The sequence below is a fragment of the Pogona vitticeps genome, chromosome 6, assembly GCF_051106095.1.
Source record: "Pogona vitticeps strain Pit_001003342236 chromosome 6, PviZW2.1, whole genome shotgun sequence".
Taxonomy (NCBI): Eukaryota; Metazoa; Chordata; class Lepidosauria; order Squamata; family Agamidae; genus Pogona; species Pogona vitticeps.
The window spans coordinates 86,412,586-86,435,590 of NC_135788.1; the positions used below are offsets into that span (position 1 = coordinate 86,412,586).

At 41.8% G+C, this 23,005-nt stretch overlaps 1 protein-coding gene across 3 annotated transcripts; it reads right to left on the reverse strand.

Moving 5' to 3' along the window:
• Positions 1-8,989: 8,989 nt before the first annotated feature.
• LOC110090738 (uncharacterized) lies at positions 8,990-20,327 on the reverse strand. 3 transcript variants are annotated; one of them, XM_073004112.2, is made up of 4 exons: positions 20,041-20,327; positions 14,849-15,205; positions 13,833-13,919; positions 8,990-11,968 (listed from the first exon to the last, which is right to left on the reverse strand). In XM_073004112.2, exons 2-4 carry the CDS (start codon positions 15,138-15,140, stop codon positions 10,734-10,736), a joined length of 1,614 nt encoding a protein of 537 aa, XP_072860213.2. In that variant the 5' UTR covers positions 15,141-15,205; positions 20,041-20,327; the 3' UTR covers positions 8,990-10,733. The 3 variants fall into 3 exon arrangements, with proteins under 3 accessions (XP_072860213.2, XP_072860214.2, XP_072860216.2); XM_073004113.2 differs by having other exon boundaries at positions 14,849-15,160; positions 20,041-20,162; XM_073004115.2 differs by having other exon boundaries at positions 14,849-15,157; positions 20,041-20,143.
• Between the last annotated feature and the right edge of the window lie 2,678 nt (positions 20,328-23,005).

A 23,005-nucleotide genomic window follows, 5' to 3' on the forward strand; every position in this document is an offset into this window, starting at 1 on the left:
CCTGGACCCGTTGTGCATGGCAGGAGAGGAAGCTGAACACGTTCCATATGTGTTGCCTCTGACACCTTTTTGGTATCACCTGGCAGGACAAAGTTCCAAACAGAGTAGTCCTAGAACAAGCTGGAATTTTTAGCATGTATACATTATTGAAACAGCAATGAGTACATTGGCTTGGGCATGTTGTGAGAATGGCTGATGGTCAGATTCCAAAAGATCTGTATGGAGAATTAGTGCAAGGAAAGCACCCCAGAGGGAGACCACAGATACAAGGATATCTGCAAGCGGGATCTGAAGGCTTTAGGAATGGACCTCAACAGATTTGAGCATTCAGCCTGGAGGCAGGCGGTGCATCATGGCTGTGACAAACCCAGACCTACTGGAGGATGCCACAGTTTCACTAAGCTGCCACCAACCATTCCTTGTAAGGAGTCACACAGACCAGGAATGGATTTTTAACAAATAAAGGAATAAGGTTTATTTAAATAACACATAGGGTAAATAAAATGATCAAGTGAATAAGATACAGTAACGTGGCTTAGTCTCAATCATACATACACCAGTTTGGTTCACACAGAACACCTTTAACTAAAGCACAGACCCTGAACCTATCAGTTCTGGCTACCCATACAGACACCTGAACCTATCAGGTTGGTACTGACTGACACACAGTAGTACCCTGTCTGACACACAGACTCCCACTCAAGCTTCTTCTCTCAGCTCTTCTCCAGCTTCTGAACTTCTCCACACAGGCTTCACATATATATACAGTACAGCCCCTCCTCCTGATGTCCCGCCTTCCACTCCCCATAGGATGGAACTTTCCCTCCAACCCATGACAGACAGGTAACATCAGTGCTGTATGTAACACCTCCCCTCTTTATAAGTTGTTTTGTAGGGGGAAAGCTAACGTGCTTTTCTCCAAAAAACAACCTGGTTAAAACACACAAAAACAGTTATACATACAATATCATACTTACTTATACTTACACTCTAAGTTAAACATTTACCATTTTCAATACATCAAGTTACCTTTATTCATACAACCCAATCATGTTTAATAAACAGGTACATTTAACTTTTTGTCATCAAAATATATACATAGTCCATGTTTCTTTCGCCGTCTTCATTCTTCAGGTCTTCTTGACAAGGCGTCAGCAACACAGTTCACTGACCCTCTGACCACCTTCACTTCAAAGTCATAGTCTTGCAGGTTTAAAGCCCACCTCATAAGTTTACTATTGTGGGATTTCATTGTCTTTAACCATTGCAGTGGTGAATGGTCAGTGCACAGAATAAAATGTCTTCCCCAGATGTAAGGCTTGGCCTTCTGGATCGCGTATACTATGGCCAGGCACTCCTTCTCCACGGTTGCCAGATGTCTCTCACCTTTCTGGAGTTTCCTACTCAGGTAGGACACTGGATGCTGGTCACCATTTTCATCCTCCTGGCAAAGAACTGCTCCTACCCCGCTGTTAGACGCATCGGTGTAGATGATGAACTCCCGGTCGAAGTCTGGAGCACGCAGCACTGGATAGTTGATGTGGGCCTCCTTCAACCTCTGGAACGCCTCCTCACAGTCGCTGGTCCACGGGATGCGGTCATCAGTCTTCTTCCGCGTCAGATCGGTCAGCGGAGTCGCTATCTCGCTAAACCTCGGGATGAACTTTCTGTAGTAGCCCACCAACCCAAGAAATGATTTGACTTTTTTCTTGGTGTTGGGTCTAGGCCAATCACGAACTGCTTCTATCTTGGCCTCTAGGGGTTTGATCACTCCTCCCCCTACTATGTGACCCAAGTATTTTATTTCTGGGCTACCCAGCTGCAGTTTGTTCTCTTTGCAGAGCCTAGGCCAAAGCACCTCCTCCCCTGGGTCAAAGTGCCTCTCTCTGGCTTTGTGGTCATACCATGTTTTCTGTCTGACCTTCTGAGCTTGCAGGTTTTCTGCTGCTAGCTCTAGGTTTCTCTTTAGGTCATTCATCAAGGTGTCTATGTATGTCACAACGTCTTGTGGGTCATCCTGGGTGATCTGCTCCCAATTTTGTTTGATTAAATCAAGGGGCCCTTTCACCCTTCTCCCAAATAAAAGTTCAAACGGACTGAACCCGGTACTGGCTTGTGGCACTGATCAATAAGCAAACAAAAGGGATTGCAGCTTCTGGTCCCAATTGTTTGGATTCTCCGCCAAGTAAGCCCTAATCATGCGCATCAGAGTCCCATTGAACTTCTCCGTTAACCCATTACTTTCAGGGTGATAGGCAGTGGTTTCCTTGTGTTTAATTCCACAGATTTGCCATAACCGTTTCATGAGCTTCGATGTAAACGACGCGCCCAAATCTGTGATTATTTCTGAGGCAAATCCCATCCTGGACATATACCCCACCAAGGCATCTGCCACTGTGTTAGTTTCAATGTTAGTCAAGGGTATGGCTTCAGGGTACCTCGTGGCATGGTCCACAATGGTGAGAATGAACCTGTTTCCCCTCTTTGTGGCCTTGGACAAAGGTCCCACAATATCCACCCCTATGCATTTGAACGGAGTGTCAATCACAGGCAAAGGGCACAACTTTGCTTTGGTCCTGTCACGATTATTCCCCTGCCGCTGACACACATCACATTTTTTACAGAACTCCCTGATCTGCTTCCCTATGTCAGGCCAGTAAAAATTCTGTGTGATTCTCTGCTGTGTCTTGTTCACCCCTAAGTGCGCAGCAAACATGTCAGAGTGCCCCCTTTGTAAGATCATGGGGCGATACTTTTCAGGTACCACTAGCTGACTTCTGATCCCATCTCCCCCTTTTGAGATATTCCTCAGGGTCTCTCTATATAAAATCCCCTTTTTCTCTAGAAATCTCACTGGGGTTTCAGGTGTTAGCTGGGCGTCAGTCACCTGTTCAAAACACTTTTGGAGAGTGGCGTCTGCCTTTTGCTCTTGGCCAAATCGGCTGTCTGTGGTTAAGGTTTCCACCACAGCTTCGGAACTCCCCTCTGCTTCCATCTCGGGCTCATCAGTACCCCCCTGAACTGTCTCCGTGGTGGCTTGTGAACGTGTAATCACTAGCACCCGTTTCACATGTTCAGCCAGGTCATTTCCCACGAGCACGGCTGCTGGCAGAGTCGATGAAATCGCTAGCCGCCAAACTCCCCTCCAACCTTGGAAGTTCACAGGTACCTCAGCTACTGGTAGCGAGATCACCTGTCCCTCAATCCCTGCCACCTTTATGCTCTCATTTGGGATTACATACTCCCTAGGAATAATATCTGGATGGCACAGGGTCACCTGGGAACAAGTATCCCTTAACCCCCGATACTGATGGTCAAGTATTCCTACGTCCACCCCTGCTGTTTCAAACAACTGTGAATCTGTTCTCACTAGCAAGCAGCGCTTGACCTCCACAAGAGGACCATTTTCCTCAGCCTGATCAGCAGATGTCACTGTTCCAGATTGAGTAGCCATGGCAACAGGCTCCCTCAGTGACAAGGAGCTTTGCTCTTTCTGGACACAGAACACAGCTTTTGGCTTGGTTCCACTCGAATCATGAGGCACAATTCCTTTTAGCTGCTTTAATTTCTCACACTCTGAGATTAGATGGCCCTTTCCTTGACAGAAATAACATTTTCTGCTGTATTTTGAGTCTTTCTCATCTTGTTTTGGTTTTCCCTCCAAAATCTGAGGTCTTGGTTTCATGTCTGAGGGCTTCCCTTCACCATGGGTCCCTCCCCCTTGCTGGTTTTTCCCTGGTCCCTGAGAGTACTTGCTGTATGTTTCTTTGGGTTTACCCATCGATTTCCCCTCAGCACCTAAGGGCTTTCTTATTTGGGAAATAAAATCTGCGATCTCAGCCGCTTCCGCCACAGATTTCGGTTTCCTTTCCCTCACCTGGAACTTCAGTTCCCCATGCAGGACTGAATAGAACTGTTCCAGCGCTATCAAGTCTTTGAGCTGCTGGAAGGTCTCTGTTCCCTCCTGAGATAGCCATTTCTCTAGCAGCCTCACCAGTTGAGCCCCCACTTGGGTAAAAGTCTCCTCTGGTTTCTTGGTGAGTGACCTGAATCTTTGCCTCAGCTGTTCCGCATTTATCCCATGTCTGGCAAACACCAGTTTTTTAAAACTCTGCAAAATCTTTCATCAGTTCCTCTGGCATCTCTGCATAGACTTCTGCCAGGCTGCCACTGATTAAAGATCGCATGATGGTCATCTTCTCAGTTTCCCTTACTGAGAAGTCCACAAACGCTCATTCCACTAGGGAAAAGAACACCTCAGGGCTATCTCCCTTGTGGTATACAGGGAATTTCTTCAGGTCAGTTTTAGACAATTGGCCCACCTCAGAATCTCTATTGTTATTATTGTTCTGATTCATCAGTTCCAATTTTCTTAACTCAAACGCCATTTTCTCTCTCTGCAATTCCAATTCAAATTGTCTCTGTTTCTCCCTTTCCCTTTGCTCCATTTCAAATTGCCTTTCCCTTTCCTCCCTTCTTTCTCTCTCTAATCTTTCCTCCATTTCCCTCACCCTCAGTTCATGCTGTTGGGCTAGGAGTATTTTCCTGAGTTCTGGGTTCTGTTCTCCCGTGCTGTCATCCTGCACTGAGCCAAATTCATCCTCAGAACCTTGGTCCACCTGTGGGTCTTTCACTTCACCCATTCCTGCCATTTGGCTTCGAGTCAAGGGCATAATCCCCCCCCCCAGAACAGGCTGCTTTCAAAAGTCAAGCCTCAAAATAAAGCAACCACTTTTTTTTTTCTTTCTTTTGCCTCAGAACCAGCCTTCTATAGATTGCTGCTGTTCTTCAGCACTAACTTGCAACTGTTGCCAGCCGGAGTCTACCCCCCTCTGCTAGGCCTCTCAGCAGACAAGCTAGATCACTGCTACTTTACACAGTTTTGCCTCAGCTTTTTTCCCGCCAAAACAGGTTGCCTCAGAGCTCCCTAATCTAGTCTCCCCAGTTGGCACGTTCTTCCACTAGCGCACCTCCCCGTGAGGTACGCCTAGAAGATTACCTACGCGCCCTCAGATTGTCCCTGACTAGACCCCCCTTGCTCTGGGCACTCTTGCCAAGGCTTTGCTGGACCACTGGACAACTGGACCAGTCATATCCCACACGCTGGACACCAATCAATGTGACAAACCCAGACCTACTGGAGGATGCCACAGTTTCACTAAGCTGCCACCAACCATTCCCTGTAAGGAGTCACACAGACCAGGAATGGATTTTTAACAAATAAAGGAATAAGGTTTATTTAAATAACACATAGGGTAAATAAAATGATCAAGTGAATAAGATACAGTAACGTGGCTTAGTCTCAATCATACATACACCAGTTTGGTTCACACAGAACACCTTTAACTAAAGCACAGACCCTGAACCTATCAGTTCTGGCTACCCATACAGACACCTGAACCTATCAGGTTGGTACTGACTGACACACAGTAGTACCCTGTCTGACACACAGACTCCCACTCAAGCTTCTCCTCTCAGCTCTTCTCCAGCTTCTGAACTTCTCCACACAGGCTTCACATATATATACAGTACAGCCCCTCCTCCTGATGTCCCGCCTTCCACTCCCCATAGGATGGAACTTTCCCTCCAACCCATGACAGACAGGTAACATCAGTGCTGTATGTAACAATGGCCTCTCCCAGCAGGTCAAGACAAAGAGGCAGTCCCCAAACCAGCAAAATCAGGGAGCTGGACATGGGAGAGACTGTATTTGTCTTCAGTGTGGAAGGGATTTTCACTCTCGGATTGGCCTTCTCAGCCACACTAGACGCTGTTCCAAGTCCTCCGTTCAGAGCACATTACCATAGTCTCTCGAGACTGAAGGATGCCTAATCTAAAATCTGCAGACTTGGTTCCTGTACCCAGTAGAATAGAGCAAATCGGTGCCAAGACTCCCAGATCCAGAACGTTTATTGGAACCAAGGGCAGGAATTTCTCCGTTAAATTAACGGATCAAAATTAAATTGATTTCAATATTGGTCTTGTCCTTGCCCTGTAGGTTTGTCGTGATGTAGATAAGATAGTTTCAAATGGGAAAAATGTTCATTAAAGCTCCAAATAGAAAAGTTGAGTCTCCCTCCCCAACCTGTTGTGAGTGAGAAACTTGGCTGGATGAAGAGCCATCAGTTGCTTTTAAACTGTAGGATTGAAATTTAGTGATGCACTGAAAATTGTAAAACAAACTGAGGCTGATTTGAAGTGAGCAATGGGGAAAGTGGCTGAAAAAATCAGTGATAAACTGCAAAAAGTGCTGCAGTCTAATCTGGGTTATTCAACACTTTGCAAAATAAATACAGTAGTTCTAAATGGACTTGAAGCAAAATTTGATGAATTCGAGCCAGAATTTTCTCCAGACGAGTTGGCTTTTTTCACACTTGTTCCTATAACCTCTTGTGATGCCAAATGGACTTTCTCCATATACAAGAACATGCTGGGGGACAACAGGAGTATTTAGTTTGATAACCTCAAGATCATCCAATGCAATTTCCTATTGACAAAAACTAATCCAGGTATGACCATTTTACCCTCAACATATTCATTTGATTCCTTCAATTATAGCACTTCTGCACTGGAAGTGAGGGAGAATAAAACATTTTTATTTTTATGTACAGTATATGTATAGACACAGATTTTGAAATATTGTAGTCATATTTTTTGTTTAATTGGTCATATTTAAATGATCTTAGGGTCACAAATGCTTGCATATTTCTGACATTTTTAAGTCATAGAAACCCCTGCCTTAACAGCAACAAACAGTTGAGATGACTGATGCATAAGGGGAAAAGAATAAGAAGAAACTACACAATCTGTTTCAATTCTGAATTGGAGCAACCCTTTTCAGAATTTTCTCGATAGGACGTACTTAGAAGTGGTTTACCATTCCCTTCTTCTGGGGCTGTCCTGAGGCTGTGTAGCTTGATCAAAGCCATCCAGGCTGGATCTCCTTTTTTGGGTGCATAGTGGAGAATTGAACTTGCAACCTCTGTATTTTCAGCCAGGTAGCTAAACCATTGACCTATCCAGATTTCAGTTTTAATAGAGGAAAATTTAAAATTAACTGCTACTGTGGTGTTTCCCAACCTTTTTTAAATTGCAACTTCCTTTTATAATAGCTAAGCAGAACCCTACCCTGCCCCCCCATCCATGTTTGCATGAAAAGGCATTTTAATGGGGTAAAATCATCCCTTCCCTAGAGGATTCTTTCTCATCCAAAGAGTCTGATTCTCATACATACACAAACACGCTAACTTTAATATTCGTCTCTGAAAGGTCAAGGAAGAAATTATTTAATGAAGGCTAGAGCAAATATAAAGTAGCCTGCAACCTCCTGGAAAACTTTGCAACCCTCCTGGGTGTCCCAATCCCCAAGTTGGGAAGCGCTGTACGAGTGTCTCTTCATCTTATCAAGTCAGAAAGTCTGATGCACGAACCCCTAAAAGCCCTACAGAACTTTACAGAACTCTAGGAAAAATCAGAAGCCTGTGTTCATCAATTTATTCTATTTATTTATTTATTTGAGTTCTTTACCACCCATCTAGATATAAGGCCAGTCTGGGTGGCTTACACTCAATGGAAAAAATGACACATTAAAATATAAAACATCATCAAACAAATCAAATCAAAATGTACAACATTCAGTAACAAATACAGAACATAATTATATGCAAAATAAAACAAAATCAAAAATCAGAATCAAAATTTCAACATACATAGTCAATGATACCAACATAGACACGAACAACAGTTTAAAAGGCAAAATGGCAGAACAGAAATAACTGCATTATTCTGATGTAAACTCTGGAAAAGGCTGCCTAAAGAGCTATTCAGGGTTAATTCCAGTATGGAACCAGATCACCAGTTCCAATCATATCAATCTTTAAAATATAAGTACTGTATTTCCATTGCTCAGATGATTCCAAGCCATATCAACTTGTCTAATTCTACAAGCTTTACTCATCTTTGTTGCTTCTATGATCCATACGCACAAAACACTTGAAAATTTTTGAAAACATCCAAAAGTTTTACAAGAATGGAAAAACTGTAGGCACAAATGCATAAGAAAATAATATGAAAGTTGAAATGAAGTTGCAGGCAAATACTTAAGTCAGAATTCAATCCAAAATGCAGAATAAAAGATACAAGAAAATACTGAGCAGAACGTTTTAATTATATTATAAAAGTACGGGAGGCTTATAGTCTAAAAATGCAAAATTTAAAAGCAGAAAATACAATCTAAAATACATTTAAAAAAAAAAATCAGCCTTGAGCAAATGTTATCCTATAAGCATATTGCTGGGCATACATGAAAAATATTCTAAGTGATCACCAAGCCAAGCCAATTTGAATCTATGGAGGAAAAGCCATGTTGTCCTCTTCTATTCTGAAGTGCTGCTATATGCTGTGTTATTATACGTTGCTGCTCTTTGATGTCTGGTGCCCAGTATTTATGCTATTATGTGGTGTACGTGATATGGCATATTGTGTGTTTGTGTCTCTTGCCTCCCCCTATTTATATTTCTCTCAGTAGTTTATACAGTATTTTCCTTTAATGGTAAACAACTGGATTCTGCCAGTGTAGTAAATTAATGATCTCTATAAATTGTCAAAAATGTGCAATGGAAATTTCTATTGCTTTTACTAGCATGGAAAAAGTACTGCTCTCATAAATCACAAGGCTAGCAAGTTGCTATCATGGCAGATAATCGCTTTTATTTTGAGTAACTGCTTCCCTGCATCTGTGAGATTAGCTATGTTACTGGGTGAGCAAAATTCCATGAACATAAAGTTGGTCAGGTACTAACTTTGTCTATTTGCATTTTAGAATTCTAGGAGTTTTCTCCTTGGTTGTTTTACATTTCCTTATCAATTATTCACACACGCTCAACTGTTAGGTTATTATGAAATAATCCTGTGAGGCATTGTTATTTCACATTGACCTTACTGGAGAGCTGGGTATTTTAGAGTGACTTTTAGTAAACTATTATTTAGCCTCATTTGAAAAACACAATGTACATGTTGAGGGTTGTTTTTTCTATACTTAATTATTGTAACACTCTATGCATCTAAAATTTCAAACCTTGACAACCTTCTAGCAGAACTACCATACTGTTAGAGTGAAATGGCTGCAGATCTTAGTTCCAATTAAAGCACAGAAGATTACTAGTTCTCTATTCTGTTGTACAGTGGGACACTAGGATCAGTACCAGCAGTTTCAGTTATCTGCTACCTGAAAATATTAAATAATGCTCCATCCCCAGAATACTGTACTGTACTATGTTTCTATGATGTACTACCAAAACTGACCACTAGAAGGTAGCAGAGACTATGCTATACAGTGGTGCCCCGCATAGCGACGATAATCCGTTCTGGATCAATCGTCGCTATCAGGAAACGTCGCTATACGGGGCAAAAAAACCCCATAGGAACGCATTAAACTCTGTTTAATGCATTCCTATGGGGACAAAACTCACCGCTAAGCAGAAATCCTAAATCTGGCCACCATTTTCGCCGCCTCGGTAAGCGAGGAATTGGCGCAAAAACGCTGTGGGCGGCCATTTTCTTCTTCCAGCGGCCATTTTGGAACGGCCGATCAGCTGAAAACATCGCAATGCGAAGAGAGGTAAGTGAAATGCTTACCGATCATCGCAATGCGAAATTTTTCCTATTCAAACATTGCAATGCGATCGGTTTTTCGATCGCAAAATACGCATCGCTATGCGGATTCGTTGTTAAATGGTGCGCTCGTTATACGAGGCACCACTGTATATAGGTTTGCAATATGTGGTTTTTGACACCTGTGGGCATGGGGAGGCTTGGAGCCTTATCCCCCATGGATACTGAAGTCCTACTGTATTTACTGCTAGTTGGGGGATCAGATTGCGAAGGAGTGAGAGATGTAAATGAAAGAGTGAGTGAGCGAGCCGTCCCCTCATACCAATGAGACAGAAGAAAAAGAGAAGGCGAAAGGGGTTGTGATAGGAGGGATGAAAAATCTGAGTGTCAAAGAGAAAGAGGAGGAGGGGTTAAAAGGAGAGAAGAAAGGGGTAGAGGTTTTTCTAACTTCATAGGAAAAAAGTGGGTAGAAAGTAGAACAGTTATCAGTTTGGGAGGAGGAAGGAGGAGATGCAAGGGGGTCTCGCGTCTTTGGAATACCGATAAAGGAAGAGTTGAAAGGAGGAAAAGAGACCGGAATAGAGAGAGAACCCAGAGAATCGTATGTAAAGACTAGATAATTGTTAGCTGACTTTCCTAATCTGAAAGTTGGAGGGCTGTTACCTGATCCACCTAATGTAAAGACTGGAGAAGTGTTACCAGATCCCCCTTAGAATGAACAGTGGTGGTCTTCTTGTGCGGACACGGTCCTTGGAAGAAGGTGGTTCGCCGAGGACCTATACCTGTCTGTTCCAAGTTGTGGGACAATTTGTGTAGTCCAGAATGCTCCCTTGAGGAAGCCTATCAACCGGGAGCGATTTGGACCAGACCCCCAGTAAATAAAGAGAAGTTGAATAAAGAATCAAAGTTATCTTGGATTGAGTCCCCGTTGAATGTTGGCACAACTGGCCCTATTGAAGTTGTTGTGGACTCTCCTGTTGTTGACTTTAATAAAACGTTAAACAAAAAAGATGATACTCCGTTATTTGTACTTGCCGAAAAGGAGAAACTGCTCAAGCTTTTTACTGAACCCAATCACACAGATGTGTTAGATTTTCTGCTTTATATGCCAAATAATTCAGTTAGCTTTGGGTGGCTCTGGTTGCTGTTTGCTGTTCCACTCCTGGCAGGAAAATGTCTTCGGCTGCCCATGCCTTCTGGAATATAACTTGATATACCCTCTTATACAGGGCTAGGACAGGAAGTACAACTTTAGACACAATCTTTTCAAAAAACTCTTCATATTCTGTAAATGAAGAAGCATCCCTTGTAAAGAAATTGCTACCATGTATAAGCACAGAACGCTGAACACCTAGAATAGCCATGTTAAACTTCAATTCAAATTCCACATTTTTCTTCAGGTTTCCTTTCACAGTAACATCTTTTTTATTCTCCAAAATCTTTAAAATACGGTACTCTGTTTCCTCTGGTAACTTAACCAGTAACACATCCTGGGCTCTCAAACAGCTGTATATTTTGTGCTTACGAACACTGATTTTGTTTACATAGAGTTGAGAGTTGGGTAATAAGTCCCGTCCTTCTTCCTGATATTTCTTTTTTAAAGTCCTGAAGATTTCTTTATATTTCTCATACAGCTCATTTTCTGGAATTGTGTTTGGCACCTCATCAGTTTCTTCTTTAGCATAGTTTTTAATTACACTCTTTTTGTATTTAATGTCTTTAATTTTTTCCTGTTCACTGTAATCAAGAGGCTCAATAAACTTATCCTTTGGCAAGGCCTGAACATTCCTTTTCTCTTCATTAACTAAGGATTTTTTCATTTCATATTCCATTCTTGACTCACTTACAGATAATCCAGTCTTCTGAATGGAGTCATTGTGGTTTTTGTATTCATTCATATCGTTACTGACTTCCTGTTCATCTGCAGCAGCAGATTCAGTAACGGCATCTTCCTTGTAATTTTTCCATCCACGTGTATCTTTAATGCCTTCCTGTTCATCAGCAGCAGCAGATTCAGCAGAGTCATCCTCTGTGAAGTTCTGAACATTTCTTTTCGTTTTATGAGCCCCCCTCTTTTTATTGGTCTTACTAGCAGAGAACAAGAGAGCAAGTATTTTCTTAGGTACCATTGGTAATTTCTTATCACTGTTATTTAGAAAAGTGTTTAGATCTCGGCAATAGTACAGGTTGTAATATTGCTGACTAGTGAGTGAAAAGGAATTCTTCAGTGTACTCCCTGACAGGTGCTTTTCCAGTGTTTCAAATCCAGCAGGTTCCAGCTGTTTTTCTAGCTGCTTTATCAACTGGTCTTGATTTTTAAAAGCAAAATCCTCCATATCAGAAAGCTTGAATTTACCTAGAAAAAAAAGAGGAAACAATACCAAATGGTAGGAACAAGAACTAAGCTATAAATGGTAAGTTATAAATGCAAAACTACATGTTAACAATGATAGTTTTTTATGCATGTAGAAACAAGGTCTACTCATCAACAATGATGAATGTTATTGGGTATACAGAGACAATACAGCCTGCTTTTGCACTCCAATACTCAAACTCAGAATATTCAAATAAAACCAAAAGGAGGTCTGATATCAACTACATAAGCTATACAGTGGACACTCAACTTGCGGAGGTCCGTACTTACGGAAATTTCGAGGTATGAAAAGCTCCAGCCGCAAAATTTTAGTTCGACTTGTGGCCAGAACTTCAACCTACGAAATGCAGGGGGAAAGGGTGGGAAATTCAAAGCAGCCCCTGCTGCCCTCTTGTCTCCTGTCCCCGGTGCCTTCTGCCTCCTGTGGACATGAGGCAGAGGACACCGGGGACAGGAGACAAGAGGCCAGTGGGTGCAGCTTTCTAAGCCCCCAAAACCAAAAGCAGGCGCAGAGTGGCTTTTGGCTTCCCAACTTCCAAAGCTGCAAGCCGAAAGCTTTTGGCTTTCAGGGCTTAGAAAGCTGCACCCACTGGCCTCTTGTCTATGGTCCCCGGTGCCCTCTGTCTGAGGAAGAGGGCACCCTGGAAAGGAGACAAGAGGGCGGCGGGTGCAGCTTTCTAAGCCCCGAAAGCTGGCAGCGGGCGCAGAGCGGCTTTCGGCTTCCCGGGCTTCCAAAGCTGCACCCGCTACCCTTTGCCTCCTGTCCACGAGGGGATGGGAGGCAGAGGACAGTGGAGACAGAAGGCAGAGAGCAGCGGGTGCAGCTTTGAAAGCCCGGGATTTTTTTCCTTGGCTGGAACGGATTAAATGGTTTTCAATGCATTTCTATGGGAAATGGACCCTCGACCTACGGAATTTTTGACTTGCACCCACTGTTCCAATATGGATTAATTCCGTAAGTCGAGGGTCGACTGTATCAGGAAAACAAAATACTGTAATGTTTCTTTAAAAGATTTAGGTGTACAAACCTCAGCTCAAAAGGCTAAAACAGGTATTTCCATATTATATGTACTCCTGAAAAATGTTATCAATTGTCATTTTGGAGACAGACTTCTCTGAATGACTACAATGGGCACCGCATGGCCTGAATTTCTACTTACTTATTACGGTCAGCTGACCAGCGCATAAGACATATCATATGGCTAGAATATATAAAATGCAATTTAAAAAGTGCACAACAGATAATTAATTGTGTACTAATTATAATACATGGGGAGAATCAGAATTTATGCTCTAGACCAGTGGTGGCGAACCTGTTTGGGCTCACATGCCCAAACTGGGAGGGGGGGAAAACAAATCAGCAGGCGGTGTGCCACAGCGGCAGCACCAGAAGTGATGACGGCTGCAGTGGAAGTGGCAGCAGAAGTGGGCATCCCGGCACGGAGGTGCCTCGAGACCCTTATCCAGATCCGCTGCCAGTGCCAGCTGCTCCAGATTCGCCTGCTGAAGTGCCAGCACTGCAGCTGCCTTCTCAGGTTTGGCTCTGTGTGTGTGTGTGTGTGTGTGTGTGTGTGTGTGTGTGTGTGTGTGTGTGTGTGTGTGTGTGTGTGTGTGTGAGAGAGAGAGAGAGAGAGAGAGAGAGAGAGAGAGAGAGAGAGAGAGAGAGAGAGAGAGAGAGAGAGTGAGTGAGAGTGAGAGTGAGAGAGAGAGTGTGTGAGAGTGAGATTAGCAATCCGGCAATTTATGGCTCTCATGCTGGCAGAAAGGGCTCTGCATGCCAGCTGTGGCACGCGTGCCATAGGTTCGCCATCTCTGCTTTAGACCTTTTGAGTGAACGAGTACATACCACTGTATGATGGCAGGTCCTGAAGTTTTTGCTTCTTTGCTGGGATACCATCAATTTCTTCCTTTCGACTTTCAGTTTTCTGCTTTTCTGGATATAACATTAAAGTTAAAAATTTGTTTTGGCAAATACTGCCTCAACACAATATTAAGTGATTTGCAAAGTGGCTGTGGATCTCATTTTTTTTGGATCAGGGGAAAAAGCTACTAACCTTGTTACTTTATTTTCCTGCCGTTGAGGTCAAAAAATCAGTAAGAGGCCTATGTCTTCTTCTGCCTTGCAAACATACATCTCCTACACCCGCCTGACAGGAATTGCTATATATTGTTTTCAAGGCCTTATTTGAGACATATTTGGTGTTAGATATCAGCAATATAATTTTTAAGTTTATGTATATTGGTTTTACTGCTTCTCCCAGGAAATCTCCACTGCACTCTGATTTACTGTTATGGCAACTATTTTTTCCAATGAGCTTTTAAGGAATTTTTGTTGTGCAATTTTTTGTTGTAAGTAATTGGGAATTATTGGACAGCACTGATTTAACCTTTTGGGACAGTTAAATTAACTTTCCTCACAAATCAGGAAGTTATCTTCTTAAAACATTTTTCAGCTAAATAGAGAAATTGCCACAATCCCTAAATAGGTTAATGGAAAAAGAAGCAGCCATTATTTTCTTAGATGTATGGAAAGCATCTAACTACCTTAAATATAAAAAAATTAGAATTGAGATAAAATTTTGGAACAATTTTCAATATTATATCTTTGTAAAATAGCAGTACATAGGCATTAATAGTCAAGGTAATTAAATATTCTATCAGAGTCTTATCCTACCACACACCCTAATATATATATACTTGCACTGTTTATATCTCTTACAAAATTTAGCAGAGCAAATGTGTAAGGGGAGGATTGTTAACTGCAGAGATACTCTTAGGGATTAACTGAAAGCATGCAACATTAGGAAGACACCATTATGAGCAAAAATAAGTGCTATTTCAAAAATTAATTGCTGTGAATACCTTTATGCTCATCATCTTCTATTTTATTAGAAATTTTCTCGACAAGTTGTTTCTTGGGAATGTCAGCCAATGCATCCCGAAGTGTCTCCAAACAGTCAGACCCATGATAGCTAATAAGCACATTAGCTATGCTAATGGGATCAATTTTCTCTAATTTGGATTTTGGAATAGTTGTCCCATTTATTTCTTTTGTATTTAATATTGATTGGAGACTTTGCAGATCAGAAGTGTCCAGATCTTCAAGGACGTCCTGCATAAACTTCTTCTTGCCTAGATTATCTGTGGTTTTCATGATGTTTTAAAAAGATTCTGCTGAGAAATGTATATAGTCCGATTTAGACACAATCTAGAGAGGAGCTGACAAGAGAGAATGACAGAAAGGTAATAATAAAGCAATTGCCATTCACAGTGTTTTAAGTTCATATACAGTGGTGCCCCGCTTGATGACTACATTGTGAGACGAGGAAATCGCTTAACAATGTTTGAATGGGATTTTTTCATTTAACGACGATCAGTTCCCTGCTTTGGGAACCAATTTTTCGCTTAACGACTGTTAAGCTCCCCGCTGTGTTTTAGGACGGATTCCTCGCTATACAGGCACCGGAAAATGGGCACCCTATGGAGGATTTTCGCTGGACACTGAGGTATTTCGTCCATTGAAACGTACTGAACCAGTTTTCAATGCATTTCAAAGGTTTTTTTTTTTACTTTCGCTTGATGACGATTTCGTTCTACAGCGATTTTGCTGGAACGGATTATCGTTAAGCGAGGCACCACTGTATATAGTGATTAAATGTAACAGAAATTGAGAATGCTACTGTATTTTTCCATGTATAAGATGCCCCATGTATAAAACGCCCCCCACTTTTCAAAATCAAAATTTCTTTATTTGCAAGAAAGTGGAAGGAGGAAAGCTCCTGCTTTCCCCCTACACTTTCGTTGCAAAAAGCAGCTTCCCTCTCCACATTCTGCAAAGAAAATGCAGGGGGGAAATGATTTCTGCTTTCCCCCTACATTTTTGTTGCAAAATGAAAGTAGGCATATCTCCCGTTTCTCCCTTGAAATGTTCTTGCCGGATCAGAGAACGCTTCTGTGGCGTTTACCCTGTGGCCCCTGTTTCTTTCACCAAACATAGAGCTCACGAAGGTATCTCAACATGCCCTTTAACACGCTGCCACCAGTTGATAAAGATCAACTTATATTTCCTATGAAAGACTAAGGTCTATTCAGTACTGAACTTTTAAACAGAAACAGGTTTATTGATTACAGGTTGTTTCAGGAATAATTCTTAAGCACATTCTTAATGTTACACAAAGCTTCAGTATTTTACTTTAACCTTTTATCTTAATACAGGTCACACTCTGACTAATCACTCTTTAAACACTCTCTCTGCCTCAAACCCCCAAACGCCTTCTAAAACTGTCTCTCTCTGAACTGACTAGACTCCGACTCACGCTTCTAGTTTCTCTGGCTCTGCCTCCCAACAGCTCTCATTGGTACATGCCAATAATCTTCTACCTAAGCCAAAGCTGGGTAATTGTTACAGCTTCTAATGGAGCTACCCATAATGGTATCTGTCTATAATGTTGTGCCTTAACTGTCTTCCAAAGCCATAACAGAACTCTCCTGATCAAATGTAAATTAAATGTTTTGCATTGCCTATCATCTTGGTACCATAGGTAGGCATGCCAGCCTAGCCCTAAATCATGCCCCTCAATTTTTAAAAGTCTCCCATTTTGGAGAAGAACCCATTCCCTCACCCAGGACAGAGTTGCTGTTCTGTAATAATTCATCCAGTCTGGTAGGCCAAACCCTCCTCTTTGTTTATTGTCCTGAAAGACAATAACTGAATATGGATGTATGTCAGGTCTTAAAATAAATAAACAACAACAAAAATTCTGATGAAAAAAAAGGCAAAAGAAGAAAGAGAAGAATTACGAAAACACTCCGGATGTCAAGAAACGTGTAAGGTTAGGTACTTGGGAATTAATATGACAAAAACAAAACAAAACACCCAAGTACTGTACATTAATAAAGGACAATTATATGGAAGTTATGAAAGAAATCAAAGTAGATTTGCAGAAATGGTCTAAACTCCAATTATCCCTAATGGGTAGAATAGCAACAATAAAAATGAATATATTACCAAAGCTAATTTTCCTCTTTCAGACAATTCCAATATTATTAAAACAAGACTTTTTAAAAGAAATGAATAAAATAATGACCAAATTTATTTAGGATGGGAAAAAACCAAGAATAATACTTAAGGCTCTTCAGGACTATATACAGTATTTTCAATGTTACAATATAATAGGTTTTTACAGGAGCACTACTGAAGGGGTCTCCTTGCAGCATAAACTCAGGTACAACAGTTAGACTAACCATTGCCATATTGCTCTTGACCTATGAACCATTATCACTATCTTGCTTCTGTAAAACTGCTTGCTTCAAGGAAATGAACAAGCTGCAAAACATCTGGATGTGAGCAATACAGAGACAAGTGTTTCAACCAGCAAGAACAGATATGAGGAAATATATGCCCCTCACCTCTGTTGCATTCAAACCACAAAGGAAAGGTGAGTGGGGCTGCTGGGTATTTAAAGGTATAGTGGTGTCCCGCATAGCGACGTTAATGCGTTCTGGATTAATCGTCGCTATGTGGAAACATCGCTATACGGAACAGAAAAGCCCACAGGAACGCATGCGTTTAATGCGTTCCTATGGAGCCCAAACTCACCGTTCAGCGATGTTCCTTCATAGCGCCACCATTTTCGTGCCCTCGGTAAGTGAGGGCAGGGCGCGAAAATGGTTGTGGCGGCCATTTTGGAACCGCCGATCAGCTGTTTAAAAAAAACATCGCAATATGAAGATCGGTAAGCGAAATGCTTACCGATCGTCGCAATGCGATGTTTTACCCACTAAAACATCACAATGCGGTCGCATTAGCGATCTGAAAAAAACAGATCGCTATGCGGATTCATCATTAAACGATGCGCTCGTTAAGCGAGGCACCACTGTATAAGAATGTATGTAAAAGAAGGGTTAGGGCCTCCACCCAGCTCAAACCTGGCCATATCAAGTTGAAATATTTTGTCCCAAGTGCACAATTTTCCTTTATTTGCATCAAATGTTTGACACCCCTCCACTGAGAAAACTGCCTGTTTACTCTGGTGCTATTTATTGGTCTCACACACAGGACAGATAAAAATCATTTTAAAATCAAATTGAATTAAATCTATATTAAAATAAAAAATCAATTTTAAAAAATTTAAATTACCAACCAAAAAATCGTGATTTAAATCAAGTGTACCCTGGTGACAGACATTGTCTATGGAGGGGACCACTGATTGGGGCCCCCCAGATTGCATGTTACTGCCCTCTGTTTTAAGAGATGGGCCATAAATTCCAAATGGCTAGCTGCAGAAGAGTTTGAAACCAACACGTATGCTGCAGTTGTTCCCATCCAGGAAGCCATTTGAATTTGGGACATTAAAAACAGCACATAAGTTTGGAACTGCCCACAAGAAAGTATGCTGATGACACACAACTCTTTCTCTCCAGTACCGCAGTGGATGCCATCAATACACATGACTGCTTTTTTCTTTTTGCCTGACATGCTAGCATAGACTAATGGGGCCACCTCTTCTGAAACGGTTGGTAACTCTTAGAATCTAGTGTTGTTATTGTTTAGTCGTTTAGTCGTGTCCGACTCTTTGTGACCCCATGGACCAGAGCACGCCAGGCCCTCCTGTCTTCCACACTGCCTCCCGGAGTTGGGTCAAATTCGTGTTGGTAGCTTCGATGACACTGTCCAACCATCTCGTCCTCTGTCGTCCCCTTCTCCTCTTGCCTTCACACTTTCCCAGCATCGGGGTCTTTTCCAGGGAGTCTTCTCTGGCCAAAGTATTGGAGCCCCAGCTTCAGGATCTTTTAGAATCTAGACTTCCTGATAATTTTGCTAAAGTGCAAGGCAGGTGCCAACTAAGCTTCTATTACTGTATTTTGATTTTGACCAACTCCTGAGTTTGTCTTTCAACTTTCTTTCATCAAGCACTGTTTTCAATTGTTAACACTACTTAACACACAACCCAAGGTCCCTCATAATTAATATGTCTACGTTCTCATTGGGAACCGTCTCAAACAGCTTAAGGAGTCAGGCGACACAGACTTGGAGGTACATACGCTCCCCTTATGTCTGTAGTTTTCAAAAGCAGCACATTTAAATTTCAAGGCAAATCACCCATCCCTTCTCCCTCTCTTAGACTTCCTTGTCCATTACATTTCTTATAACGGCTATATGAACATAAATTATGTTCACTCTGAGCCACAGAATGCAATCAGCTCTCCATAAACTTAAAGGAACGAGGCCGATAGTTTTATTAAACCTATCACATGCATAAGTTAACTTTCTGTTTCGAAGGACTCGTTACCAGATCAGGTATTAAAAACCCGCGCTTCACACACACACACACACACACAAAACATCAAGTCGCAACACCCATGGCCAGATTTGTGGATCAGAGTTCTTGTTCAGTAAGACAGATGTCTTTGGGCGGCGTTCTTCCCCCCCCCCCCAAGAACATCGGAACATGCCACAAAAAGTGTAACGCTGCATGTCTAGATTGAACTTCCTAGCAAGTCTGAACCTCCATTGTGTCATTATAGCATCAAGTCGCAGAAGAAGAAAAAAAAACCCGTAAAGACCACTCCCCAGAAGAAACAGAACTGGAAGAGGGGGCGATGGCGATTTCTTGGTATCCTCCTAGTTCTTTACTACTGCAACAGAACTTGGAGAAGGTTGCGGTCCCGAACTCCTCCTCCTCCTCCTCCTCGAATCCCATGCACAAGCCTACAGATGGGCATGTTGCGCTCCGAGCTCGATTCCCGGCCAGTCCAGGCGGCCAAGGCGGGTTCGAGTCCCGGGCCCAAAAGTTCATGGCCGGGACTGAGGTCGGAGAGGCCACCAGACGGCACTGCTTTTCAATTTCAATCGTCCACAGCCCTCCGTACTGACTTCACCACCGGGAGTTCTCGGTGTGCACAAACACCTCAGGGCTTTTTAGTTTTCTCGGTGTATAGTTGACTAGGAAACACCCACCTCAAGCCCTTCTACAAGGTTTGTCAGCATTGCAATGTCACGCGCTTTTTTTTTCAAATAAAATCCTCCGTTATTATAAGCTATTGCTACCTACCTGGAGTAGCGACGATACGAGCACAAAGAGAAATTAGTTTTAGCGCGAAATTCCCAGACTTTAAACGCTCCCCCCTCCGCTAGCTTAGCCAATCATTTTCGCCGATCACACGTTCTCCTCCCTCGCACCAATAAAATGCCAGAGGAGCGTTCTGTCCCGCCCCTACGTTCGGGGAAGGAGAAACTAAAGTTCTGGCTTTGATCCTCAGCTTTTCCCTTAATTCCATAGGCCAGCAATCCTTCTTCTCCCGCTCACCCCTCTCTGGTGACTGACAGCGTGAGTGCCCAATGCCTTGAAAGCTCCCTTATTGTAGTTATGTGACGTCACGTTCTCTCCAATTTATGGCGCCCCTGGCTGAGAGTGTTTTGTTACTCCGGGAGCTGGGTATCCTGGCTGATTCTATTAAGCCAAGGCGATAATAGTAAGCGGACAGTTTCTTAGAGGAAAGGGCAACCGGTTTATTCAGATAAAAGAAGTGTGCACGTGGGTGCCCAGCAGGGTGGGGATCCTGAGATCAATAGCGTTCAAGTCTGTATACAATTAAAAAAAGGAACTAAAGTCTGCAGCAGTTGATTGGTCCTTGATGAATATATGCATTGGTTACAATTTCTGGCATCTCAGCAAAGCAGTTACCCATGTGCAGAGCAGCTTATCTCTAAGGAATGTTGAGTTTTGTTTCCTTGGAAAACACTGGATTCTCTATAGCTGTTTCTTCCTCCTTACAATCGTGTCCTCAACAGTCCTGTTCAGCTCTTCTAAATTCATGCCGCTGGGTTCCTTTAGGAATTCAATCCATCTCATGGTCCTCTTTTCTTGCTGCCTCCCACCTTCCCCAGCGTTGTTTTTCCCAGAGAACCTTACCTTCTTTCTCATCATGTGTCCAAAGTACTGTATAACAACCTCAGTTTCATGCTTTTTGCCTCCAGAGATAGTTCAGGCTTGGTTTGTTCTAGGATCCACTTGTTTTCTTTTCTGGCAGTCCAGGGTAACTGCAAAGTCTCCTATAGTACCATATTTCAAACAAATCAATCTTTTTTTGCCTGACAGGTTTTTTTATCTGTACATGGTAATCAGAAATACAAGAATGTGAATTATCTTGGTCTTGCTTTCCGGTGACACGTCGTTACACTTGATCTTTTCTAATTCTTTCATTGCTGCCGGTGGTTCAGTGGTCAAACTGCTGTACTGCAGACAAAACTGTGCTCGGGACCGGGTTCAATCCCAGGTAGCCGGCTGAAGCTTGACTCAGCCTTCTGTCCTTCCAAGGTTAAACCCAGCTTGCTGGGGGGGGGCAAAGTGTAGCCTGCATAATTAGCTTGTAAACTGCCCAGACAGTGCTTGAAGCACTATGGGGTGGTATATAAGCAGCATGCTTTGTTTTTTTGCTTTTGCCCTTCCTAGTCTCAGTCTTTTGATTTTTTTTTTTTTTTTGGCTGTAGTTTGGATGGATGATTGAACCAGGGTATACAAAATCTCTAACCATTTCAATTTCTTCATTGTCAGCATTAAAGTTGTATAATTCAGCTGAAGTGATGATGTTGGTCTTAGTATTCAATTGCAGTCCTACTTTGACACTTTTCTTCTTTCTTTTTTATTAAAAGTTGTTTCAAGTCATTTCTGCTTTCTGACATTAAGATGGTGCCATCTGCATATTAAATTATTTATGTTTCTTCCACCAGTTTTCTCTCCTCCATCTTAATCTAGTTTGTCTTCCTGTATATGTTCTGCATACAGACTGAACAGATACAAGGATAAAACATCCTTGTTTGATGTTGACTTTTGGTTATAATAAATATAAATTATAACATATAGCTTAACAGCATTTGTGTATAGCAGCCGGAAATTTTTAGATAAAAAACTTTAACTGCACACTTTTGTACAGAGTAAAATAATATGTTTGCCCTTAGGTGTTTTTTTTTTTTTTTTTTTTTGCCAGCAATTTATGTTCCAGATAATCACTTCTGTCTTGGTTAAAAAATTAAATAACATTTACTTTTATAAACATGTGTAAAAACATATCATAACACACAGTGCTTAGACATTTGGTTTGACAGACATATTTTCACTGGTAAATAACGTATTGTTACACTATTATATTCATAAGCCCTAACTGCCCCAATCAAGTCAGAGTTACATCTTTATTTCTGTATGGGGTACATATTATACAAGACTCTGTCTCTGTCACATATTTGATTCAGTCTCTTCTTATTGGACCCTGGCATCCCTATTTTAGTCACATATTTAGTCCTGACTGACATACTTTATATAGCAAGCATGGCTGACTACAGACTCATTCTGATTGGTTAGATTCATATCCTATGCAAATCAACAATCTGGTCCCCACAAACACATTTAAACATATATATACATATATACACATATGTGTGTGACCTATCTATCTATCTATCTATCTATCTATCTATCTATCTATCTATCTATCTATCTATCTATCTATCTCCTTTGCCTATAAGAAATCATTCTGACTGGGCATATTCTGTCCTAATGGTTGCTTCTTGTTCACAATACAGATTATGCAGCAGGACAATCAACTGCTGAGGAATATGTACCCATTTCTATCAGAATAACCCATACAGTTTTCTTATGAACCATCAAAGGATCTGCTGTAGTCTATAAAGCGCAGACTGATCTTGTTCTGAAATTCTTTGGTGCACTCTATTAGGCAGTGGAGATCTGCAATATGATATGTGCTTCTTCCTTTTTGAAATCCAGCTGGAACATCAGGCATATCTTGCTCCATATAAGGTAAACACCTTTGTTGCAACATCTTAAGCTTTGCTTGCTTGGGAAATTAAAGCAATGATCCTATACTTACTGCATTCCTTGGCATCTTCTTTCTTGGGAATTGCAATGTATATTGAACATTTCCAGTCTGTGGACCATTATTCTGTTTTCCATATTTTTTGGATATTTTTGTTAGAATATTGACAGATTGAATCTCTGTGAC